Source organism: Piliocolobus tephrosceles, chromosome 1, assembly GCF_002776525.5.
Source record: "Piliocolobus tephrosceles isolate RC106 chromosome 1, ASM277652v3, whole genome shotgun sequence".
Lineage (NCBI taxonomy): Eukaryota > Metazoa > Chordata > Mammalia > Primates > Cercopithecidae > Piliocolobus > Piliocolobus tephrosceles.
This window is the reverse complement of record NC_045434.1, coordinates 87543781-87555007: the sequence shown is the minus strand read 5'-3', so window position 1 is coordinate 87555007 and position 11227 is coordinate 87543781. Positions and strand designations below refer to the sequence as shown.

Genomic DNA, 11227 nt, shown 5'->3' with positions numbered 1-11227 from the left:
AAAAAAACCCACAAAAATTAGCTGGGAGTGGTGGCATGCGCCTGTTATTGCAGTTACTTGAGAGACTGAGGCAGGAGAATTGCTTGAATCCAGAAGGAGGAGGTTCCAGTGAGCCGAGAGTGTGCCACTGCACCCCAGCCTGGGTATCAGAGCAAGACTCCATCTCATAAACAACAACAACAACAACAAAAAGTTAACTGATTGTATTTCAATAGGACTGTTCGGTTTTTGTTTTGTTTTGTATGAGATGGGGTCTCACTCTGTCATCCGGGCAGAAGTGCAGTTGTGTGATCTTAGCTCACTGCAACCTCCGCCTCCTGGGCTCAAGTGAGCCTCCCATCTCAGCCTCCTGAGTAGCTAGGCCTACAAGCACACACCACCACACCTGGCTAATAGGACTGTTCAATACTGATAATAGAAAAGAAGAGAAAGAAATCAAAAGTAATCTTTTATATTATAAAGAACAAATTAGAGAGGAAAGAGATCAGGAGGAGAGAGATCAGATAGAGAATTCCTTCCTAAAAGACCAAAGACCAAGTAAAGATTATGAGGACCTCAAATGGGGCAGTGGCAATGGAAATGGATAATAAGAAATGGATTTGAGAGATGTTTTAGGGGTACAAACAACTGTGAAGATTGACTTGGTGGTGAGGGAAGAGGAAGAATGTGATCTGAGGAAACTTGAGGAGCTGAAAATGACTGAAGTTTCAGGGCCTGGAGGGATTGTGATGCCACTACTGATTTAAGGAACGTAGGAAGAGGAGACGCAGCAAGTTTTGGGAAGGAAAATGACGGATACTCAATTTGGCCATGTGGATTGTTAGGAAGACCTGATTTTAAGGAGATTTGCAGACAGTTGGAAGTATAGATCTGATGCTCAAGGCAGATGTCACTCATTCATGCATTGATTCAGGAGAAGAGTTCTCCATTAATTCAACAAATATTTATTGAGTAACTACTGTGTGCCAGGTACTGTTCTGGATGCTCCAACAAAACAAACAAAAATACCTGCCTTCATGTTCTAGCAGGAGAGAGGGTCAATAAACAACAAAGGTGATAACTAAGTAAATTATAAAGTATATTATAAACTGTTAAGTGCTATGGAGAAGAGTAAAGGGAATGATGAAGTGGGTTGTGAGTTTTAAGTCAGGGTAGGCCTTACTAACAATGTGATATTTAAGCAAATACCTAAAGCTAATGAGGAGTTGTCTGTGTGGATATATTGGGGAAAGAACCTTCTAGGTAGAGGGAATAGTCAGTGGAAAGGCCCTGGAGTAGGAGTGGACTTAGCATGTTCTAGGAACAGCAAGGTCAGTGATGACTGGAACAGAGTGAGCAAAGGGAGTCAGAACAATTGGCTAATGTAGTGATTTAGAAGTAAAATCATCAGTCATGATTTAGGTGTAAAATTGTAAGTAAAACCAAGCACTATTCTAAGTGCTTTCAGCTCATTTAATCTTGATAACAACTCTATGAGGTTGGTTCTGTTACTATCATCTGCATTTTCATGGATAAGTACATTGAAGCACAGAGAAGAGGCCAGATAAGTAGGCCAGGACATGTAAAGCCTTGAGTATCAGGCCAAAGAGCCTGAGTTTTATTCTGTAGGCAGTGGTAAACCATTAAAAATCTCGATTATGGAACTAAAAGCATCACAACTGTGCTTTAGAAAGATTAATCTCATGGGATTCTTTGGAATGGATTGGAGGTAGGACAGTAGGTGATAGGAATTGAATTAAGGTGATGGTAGATGGAATAGAACAGAAAGAAGTGTGAGCAATTTAGCTGGAGAAAGCATCAGAAAAATCCATTATGACAAATCTTATCTTTCAGGGTCATTTCTTTTTTTTTTTTTTTTTGAGACAGAGTCTCGCTCTGTCGCCTGGGCTGGAGTGCAGTGGCCGGATCTCAGCTCACTGCAAGCTCCGCCTCCCGGGTTTACGCCATTCTCCTGCCTCAGCCTCCCGAGAAGCTGGGACTACAGGCGCCCGCCACCTCACCCGGCTAGTTTTTTGTATTTTTTAGTAGAAACCGGGTTTCACCATGTTAGCCAGGATGGTCTCGATCTCCTGACCTCGTGATCCGCCCGTCTTGGCCTCCCAAAGTGCTGGGATTACAGGCTTGAGCCACCTCGCCTGGCCTCAGGGTCATTTCTTTAGTAGAATGGTGATTCTTAAATTTGGGGGAAATACTGTTTCCTTTGATAAGCTGATGACAGCTATGAACTCTTTCACTAGAAAATGCACAAGCCCATGATCTTATATGCAGGTTTAGTGGTTTAGGGCACACTAGAGTACATGTAGGCTAAGAACCTCTTTGGATCTCAGAATTAGGAGACCTGGGCTTGAGTCCTGCTGGGTCTGGTGTGAACTAGCTGTGACTTTGGGCAAATAATTTACTTCTCTAGACTTTTATCTGTAAAAGGAAGTTTTAATTTTAGGTTACTAGATCTTTAAGTTCAGAGGGACAAAGTTTCTATTTTCATGGCACTTACTTAGGAAATAGACAACAAATAAGTAAGTAAAGACATTTGATAAGTTAGATTGAAGTGTTATAAAGAAAATTAAAGCAGGGTAAAGCAAAAAAGAATGATTATGTGCATGCGTATTTGCATGCTGGTTTTGATAGGATAGTTAGTGTGATCTTTGTGTTTCTATACTATGGGTGCACAATTTGCTTTTTGCTTTGTCTCCTGACAGGAAAGAATTGGGATGTAAGTGCCGCCCTCAGTGATTTTGAACAGCTACGTCAAGTCCATGCTGGTAACCTACCCCCATCCTTTAGTGAGGGGATTGGTGGCTCCAGGACCCCTGAGAAAGGATTTTCTGACAGAGAGCCTACTCGCCCTCCCCGACCCATCCTCCAACGGCAGGATGACATCGTTCAAGGTACTGGGGTGACTGTGGAATGTTTCCGTATATAGAGTAGGAAGGGAGGGGATTGTTAAATGGAGTCATAAAGTCTAGTGATTCATTGGAGGTGATTACGTTTCTTCCCCTTCTCCCAGCTGAACCCAGATTGAGGGAGCCTCAGTCTGCTCAGGTGCTGCAGTCCCTCACTGCATCTCTGCATCTTTAGTGTTATCCTATATAAAAGCCTTCCTCAGATACTGTGAAAGAAATAGAGGAAGGAGAATAACAATCTCCTTGTTGATATAAAGTTCACATAAAGGTAGAACTGAAAGAACCACTACCTCTTTGGGGGGTAATTTGTTAATATTTGCCAATATCTATCAAAATTAAAATGCATACCTACTCTGACTTAGCAATTTCATATCTAGCGATTTATCATATATGTGTGTGTGCACATATGTATCCTTTAAATAAATACATAAGGTCAGGTGTGGTGGCTCACGCCTGTAATCCCAGCACTTTGGGAGGCCGAGGTAGGCAGATCACCTGAGATCAGGAGTTCAAGACCAGTCTGGCCAACATGGTGAAATCCCATCTCTATTAAAAATACAAACATTAGCTGGGCGTGGTGGTACATGTCTGTAATCCCAGCTACTTGGGAGGTTGAGGCAGGAGAATTGCTTGAACTTGGGAGGCGGAGGTTGCAGTGAACTGAGATTACACTACTGCACTCCAGCCTGGGTGACAGAGCTAGACTGCCTCAAAAAAGTAAATAAATAAATGAATAAAAATTTAAAAAAAGAAATACATAAATGCAGCGTATAAGGTTATTCATAGCAGCATTATTTTGCAATAATTGCATCTTGAAACTTTTTTTTTTCCTTGAGGCAATCCATCTGACTTGGCGCCTCAAAGTGCTGGGATTACAGGTGTGAGCCACCGCGTCTATCCCTGAAAACATTTAATGTCCATTAGTAAAGGAGTGGTTAAGAAAATTGTAATCATCCATATTGTGGAATACTCTGCAGTCATTAGAAAGAATTAGGTAGAACTTGGTGTACTGTTTTGGAAAAATTTCTAAAATCTATTCAGAAAGGGGCTGGGCATGGTGGCTCACACCTGTAATCCCCGCAATTTGCGAGGCCAAGGCTGGTGGATCACCTGAGGTCAGGAGTTCGAGACCAGCCTGGCCTACATGGTGAAACCCTGTCTCTGCTAAAATTACAAAAATTAGCTGGTCATGGTCATGCACACCTGTAATCCCAGCTACTCGGGAGGCTGAGGCAGGACACTTGCTTAAGCCCAGGAGGCAAAGGTTGCAGTAAACCTAGATTGCGCTACTGCACTCCAGCCTGGGTGATGGAGTGAGACTCCATATAAAAATATATATATAGTTTTTTTCAAAAAGGTGAGATGCAATACAGTGTATGTAGTATACTCTCTCATTTGTGTTTTAAAAGATGATTTTAAAAGCTGTATATGCATTTTTAGTAGAGATGGGGTTTCACTGTGTTAGCCGGGATGGTGTCGATCTCCTGACCTCATCATCTGCCCGCCTTGGCCTCCTGAAGTGCTAGGATTATAGGCGTGAGACACCACGCCCGACCATAACCTGTATATGCTTCTGTATGCATAAAAATTTCTAGAAGGATACAAAAGTTTGCCTCTGAGGAAGGGATCAGGAATTTTGAATGAGAAGAAGACTTCCTTGTGAAATCATTCGATACCTTTTGATAGTATATTGATTTTTTACCATAGGCATGTGGTACTGTTTTTGAGGCAGGATCTTGCTCTGTCCCCCAAGGCTGGAGTGAGGCTGGCGGAACACAGCTCACTACAGTCTAAACCTCCTGGGCTCAAGGGATCTTACCGCCTCAGCCTCCCAAGTAGCTGGAACCATGGGCATGCACCACCTCGCCTAGCTAAATTTTTGATTCTTTGTAGAAATGGGGTCTCACTCTGTTGCCCAGGCTGGTCTCAAATTCCTGGGCTCAAGTGATCCTTCTACCTTGGCTTCCCAAAGTTTTGGGATTACAGGTGTGAGCCACCATGCCCAGCCTATGAATACCTAAAAAATATTTTTAAGGTGGGCGTGGTGGCTTACGCCTGTAATCCCAGCACTTTAGGAGGCCAAGGCTGGCAGATCACCTGAGGTCAGGAGTTTGAGGAGAACAGCCTGGACAACGTGGAGAAACCCCATCTCTACTAAAAATACAAAAAAAATTAGCTGGGTGTGGTGGCGTGTGACTGTAATCCTAGCTACTCAGAGGCTGAGGCAGGAGAATCACTTGAACCTGGGAGACAGAGGTCGCAGTGAGCTGAGATTGCAGCACTGCACTCCAACCTGAGTGACAGAGCGAGACTCTGTCTCAATTAAAGAACAAAAACAAAAAACAAAACTAAAACATATTTTGAAAATAGCATCACTATAAGATAACTTTAGACAACTCAGTTTATTTTGTGTATCATATATTGCAAATATTGTATTAAGAACGGCCCAACATGCTTTTGAAATTTTGCCTCCTTTGGATCGTCATTAAATCGTTACATAATTGAAGCCATACAAATGTACTGTAGTACTGCATTGAGCAAATTATAATCACAATGGAATATCTGCTTGGGAATTACAAGTGTCATGTATTCAAAACAAATGAAATGATGTGGGGCACTATCTGTATTATTGCTCTCATCTATAGACTGTTAAGAATTAACTGTCCCTATAAATTTCTGATAAATATGTGTATTGAGAAAAGTTGTAGTAAGCAATATAGATTAATGTTATTGATGTAGGAAGAAAGTTCCCAAATGTGTAAGATTTATTGTTGATTGTCTTTTTTTTTTTTTTGAGATGGGGTCTTGCTCTGTTGCCCAGGCTAGAGTGCAGTGCTATGATCTCGGCTCCCTGCAGCCTCCACCTCCTAGGTCAAGCAATTTTCCCACCTCAGCCTCCTGAGTAGCTGGGATTACAGGGGCACACCACCATGCCCGGCTAATTTTTGTATTTTTAATAGAGACAGGGTTTCACCATGTTGGCCAGGCTGGTCTCGAACTCCTGACCTAAAGTGATCGACCTGCCTCGGCCTCCCAAAGGATTTTCTTTTCTATAATGAAAATCTTTTATAATCTTTCTAGAATGAAAATACCCTTTAGAAAAGGTATTTTCCAAGACCCTGAAAATTACCAGAGAGATTATTTGACTAACTCTAGTCTAGTGAAACCTCACTTCCCTTATTCCCTGTCCTCCCACCAAACAATGACCAAATTGCTAAATGAATAGGTCCCTATCACATTGGGAAATAATGGCAGTGGAGGAAGACAGAGTCAGAGGGAGGGGAAGATCAGGCAAATTCCAAACAAGGGTAGAAAGAGGAATGGATATTTAGTGCTAATGTAAGTGCCTGCAAAAATATTTTCTCTATTTCTCCAATTGTATTTGGCTTCAGAAAAAGGATTCTGAAATTCAGTAGTCAGTTAGACTTAGTTTTTCTCTGACTGTAAACCCTGTCGAGAGGTAACTATCACCACATCGGTGTAGAGTTCTCCAAGTGGGCTGGGTGTGTTCTAAGGTGACTCCGTTTCTCATTGCAGAAAAACGCCTGTCTAGGGGCATCTCCCACGCCAGCTCCAGCATTGTTTCCCTGGCCCGGTCCCATGTCTCCTCCAATGGTGGGGGTGGGGGGAGCAATGAGCACCCCCTGGAAATGCCCATCTGTGCCTTCCAGCTTCCAGATCTCACTGTGTATAATGAAGACTTCCGCAGCTTCATAGAGAGAGACCTCATTGAGCAGTCCATGCTGGTTGCCTTGGAACAGGCAGGTCAGTGAGTGCTTCCCCTCCCACGCTCTTCCCTCTACTCTCCACCTACAGGCAGCCTTGTGGAGGGGCTGGGCTTGATCGGTAGTTTCCAGTTTAAGTGTGTGATCTGATTGCAGTCAAAGTCAGGAGTCAGTGGGATAAACTTGTGCTGTCCTTAAAGAAAGGATACAGATTAGATACTTTATTCTGGGAATTTCCTGTTTGATGGAAGAGAAACCAGATATACATGTGAAAAGGCCTAGGAATCAATACCTAGAAATCAATACATGAAAAAAATACAACTAATTATAAATGGCTCTGGAACACCCTTGTGAACAGAAATGACCAATGCTGTAGATGATGCACAGTAGTGAACCTATCCCCCCAAATGTATTTACCTTTGTAATTGTGTTTATCTTAAATTATTGTTAAAATTAATTCTTACAGGGTGAGGCAGCTGTGAATTTTGGAAAAGCTAATCAGGCATTAAAATGCTTGCATGGGATAAGAACTGGAGTTAGATGAGGGCATGGAAAGGAAGCTTTTATTTTTCATTTCGTAACCTTGTATACTAACCATATACATCTATTTGTAATGTTTTTTTAAGTTAGTAAATTATCTAACTTAATAATTTTAAGTCTGGGGAGTTTATAAGCCAGTTTTTCTTTCAGTAGTTCAAGAAACTATGCTCTGCAATAGTTCAGGAAAACTTACACATCACTCATAAAATATTTTCCTCATGTAAATAATGGGTTGGCAATTGTGGGATGACTGTATGGAATTAAGAGGTTTTTTTTGGGTGTTTTGTGTATTTTATCTTATTGCTTATTCCTTTAAAGTCACACCCCACACATGCTGACATGCTGTCATATATGCAGATGATACTCATAAGACACCTTAAATACATGCTTTGAGTTGTTTTTGTTTTGTTCATGATGGGTTTTTGCTGAGGTTTGTTGCTGTGATACATACTGGTCTCCTGAGTGGAGGGAAGGAATCAGAGCCAGTCCAAGCAGTCAACGGTTTCAACTTATGTCCTTAGCCTCATCATTTAACCCAGGGTTTCTCAACCTTGGTACTACTGACATTTTGGTCTAGATAATTCTTTGTTTTGCAAGCTGCCTTGTGCATTATATCAGGTTAGCAGCATCCCTGACCTCTGCCCATTAGATACCAGTAGCATCCCACGACCAGTTGTGACATGCAAACATATCTTCAGTCATTGCTAGTGTCCCTTTGGGACAAAATTGACCCTACTCACTGATCTAACCAATTGTGCTCATAAGATTCTGACTGACTAGATATAAGTGAAGAAGATATAAAGAGTAATCGAGTGATGGTTTTATTCTGGGTAGGCCTCCTAGAGGAGGCTGCTTTGGAGTCTGTTTTAGAAATAGGAAGGTGGGAAGACTTCGTGGATAATCTCCTTTTCCTCCAATATCTTGTTTCTACAGGGCGTTTGAACTGGTGGGTGAGTGTGGATCCCACGTGTCAGAGGCTGCTTCCTTTGGCAACTACTGGAGATGGGAACTGTCTCCTGCATGCAGCCTCCCTTGGTGAGTCTTGAAAGCAGTCCTCCATTCGCCTGCAGAAAGGAAGCAGTTGAGTCAAATCTCATGTGTAGGACTTGATCCAGACAACCTTGATCTTAGGCAGAAATGATGGTTCAGAGCAAGATTGTGCATGCATATGTGCGTGTCTGTGTGTTTATGTTGGCACAACAGGAAATGGGAGTGAGCCCTACCTTTGTGAGTGAGATAGTGAAGAGAGCACAGATACTAGCTTGGGCTGGCTTTGAAAGCTGACCCCAAGAGTAATGAGTAGGAGTAAGCCAGCAATGTATAGCTTGATGTGTGTGTATATGTACAATTCTACTTGATATTCATTCTTTTGGTGTATGAAAAAGATACGTTTTTAGCAGTCCTTTGTAACACACACTTACTTTATTTTATTTATTTAGTTTTTGAGATGGAGTCTCAGTCTGTTGCCCAGGCTGGAGTACAGTGGCATGATCTTGGCTCACTGCAACCTCCACCCCTGGGTTCAAGTGATTCTCCTGCCTCAGCCTCCCAAGTAGCTGGGATTACAGGTGGGAGCCACCATGCCCCGCTGTAAATAGGCTTAACATTTAAAGTAAGGGCTGGGTGCAGTGGCTCACGCCTATAATTCCAACATTGTGGGAGGCCAAGGTGGGCAGATCACTTGAGGCCAGGAGTTTGAGACCAGCCTGGCCAACACAGTGAAACCTCGTCTTTACTAAAAATATAAAAATTAGCTGGGCATGGTGGCAGGTGCCTGTAATTCCAGCTACTAGGGAGGCTGAGGCAGGAGAATCATTGAATCTGGGGAACGGAGGTTGCAGTGAGTGAGCCGAGATCGCACCGCTGTACTGCAGCCTGAGCAACAGAGCAAGACTCTGTCTCAAAAACTAAATAAATAAGTAAATAAAAAGCCAGGCGTGGTGGCTCACACCTGTAATCCCAGCACTTTGGGAGGCCAAGGTGGGCTGATCACCTGAGGTCGGGAGTTCAAGACCAGCCTGGCCAACACCGTGAAACCCTGTATCTACTAAAAATACAGAAATTAGCCGGTTATGTTGGTGGGCACCTGTAATCCCAGCTACTCGGGAGGCTGAGGCAGGAGAATCTCTTGAACACGGGAGGCGGAGGTTGCGGTAAGCCAAGAACACACATGGCACTCCAGCCTGGGGGACAGAGCGAAACTCTGTCTCAAAACAACAACAACAACAAAATAAAAACCACAAAAAAACCAAATAAACAAAAAATTAAGTCAGCTTACAACTTAATATATTATTTGCAGCCTGGTGCCATGGCTCACACCTGTAATCCCAGCACTTTGGGAGGGTAAAAGGCGGGGGGGTCACTTGAGGCCAGGAGTTCGAGACTAGCCTGGTCAACATGGTGAAACCCTGTCTCTACTAAAAATACAACAATCAGCAGAGTCAAGCTGAGGTATCTTACCATTATGCTTTCTTGCCACAGGGATGTGGGGTTTCCATGATCGGGACTTGATGCTGCGGAAAGCTTTGTATGCACTGATGGAGAAGGGAGTCGAGAAGGAAGCATTGAAAAGGCGCTGGAGGTGGCAGCAGACACAGCAGAATAAAGAGGTGGGAGAGTGTGGGTGGGAGCACCTTGTTTCCTAAAGTTACCGAGCTACCAGAGTTACCTGGTGCCTGCCAGTAGAAAATATTTCCAAGTGTTTTAAGTCAGTGTGACTCCCCTTATGATCCTGAAAACTGGACAAAATGCAGTTAACACCAGTGGGGTAAATGCCTTCTGATGTGGTCATGAGAACTGGTGGTGGGCATGAGACCTTCAGAGAGGTGATCTAACAATGTGCTTTTCCCCCAGTAGGTGCTTTATAGCTTTTAGTGGCAGTATTTTGCAAAATGAGTTATGACAATTCCATAGGATTTTTGTATTTTGTTTTTTTTGCTTGTAATAAGGCTAGATCAATTTTTAAAGGCTTACGTTTTCAGCCCCTATAGAAATGTGAATACTTAAAAATCTTTTTGGACATAAATACCATTTGTTTTTCATATACTCAGTTTTAGTTTATTTTAAATTTTAAAAAGCATAAGGAACCAGCATTCTAATCACACACACACAAAAAGCATACCTATTTAATTGAGTTTGAACAGTACTTCTCAGGAGTTTGACAGATATTGAGGCTGCTCTTATATAAGGGAGTAACAACAGATTGTTTGTACTTGCCCTCTCCAAAATGGGTTGGGCAAACTATGGCTGTTTTGTAAAAAAAAAAAAAAACAAAACAAAAAAACAAAAAAACCCCACTTTTATCAGAACACAGCCCTGCGCATTTCTTGGATGTTTACACGTGTAACTGCTTTCTTCCTCCAACAGCGGAGTAGTAACATATGGCCTGCAAAACCCATACTTATTGACTACCTGGCCCTTTACAAAAAAAGTTTGCCGATTACTTCCCTTCAATAATGACATTATGCCTTTACATAAAAATAATGAGACTCCATATTTCCTTTTCCTGTGATTCTGTCTCCAATGTTTATATCTCCTGCTCTTTATGTATATCTATTTTTTTTTTTTTTTTGCCATGTTATGGCTGGATCTTTCTGGCATTTAATATGGCAGTATCTCTTCAGAAGCTTTCCTTTTTTGTCCACCTTTCTTTTTTTCTCATTTTATGAGAAATGAGAAAAATTGCACCACTGTAATAGTCAGCTTATGACAGAGTAGTCAGCTCTGTCATAACTGACAATATAGAAGAGTTTTTTTTTGTTTTAGTTATTTAGTATTTTATGTCCTGAAGATTTAATATGTAAGTAGAACATGCTATGTTTCTTCCTCAAAAACATATAATCCAGTTGTTAAAAGTAGGATGATATTAAGATCAGAATCCTGTCCTTGAGCAGCCAGTCTTCCCCGGAAGATTCCTGAGGGAAATAAACCCATAGGGGCAAGGCCACATAAGTGACATTCTTTATTGGCACCAAAAGCTAGAGCTAGCCTAGAATTTAGAATCCAAAGCCAGTCAGCAGTCAGTTTTGTGGTAGTCAACTTTGTCCTCTTCACTGTTGA

General features: G+C 42.1%; 1 protein-coding gene across 4 annotated transcripts in view; it reads left to right on the top strand.

Annotated features, from left to right (window-relative positions):
• OTUD7B (OTU deubiquitinase 7B) overlaps positions 1-11227 on the top strand; it is a 73067-nt gene that overhangs the window by 39952 nt on the left and 21888 nt on the right. For 3 of the 4 annotated variants that reach the window (XM_023213570.3, XM_023213569.3, XM_023213568.3), the window contains 4 exons: positions 2700-2888; positions 6441-6668; positions 8102-8203; positions 9650-9777. In XM_023213570.3, coding sequence (XP_023069338.1) covers positions 2700-2888; positions 6441-6668; positions 8102-8203; positions 9650-9777 — 647 coding nt within the window. The remainder of the gene's footprint in view (positions 1-2699; positions 2889-6440; positions 6669-8101; positions 8204-9649; positions 9778-11227) is intronic. The other variant, XM_023213571.3, reaches the window with a different exon arrangement.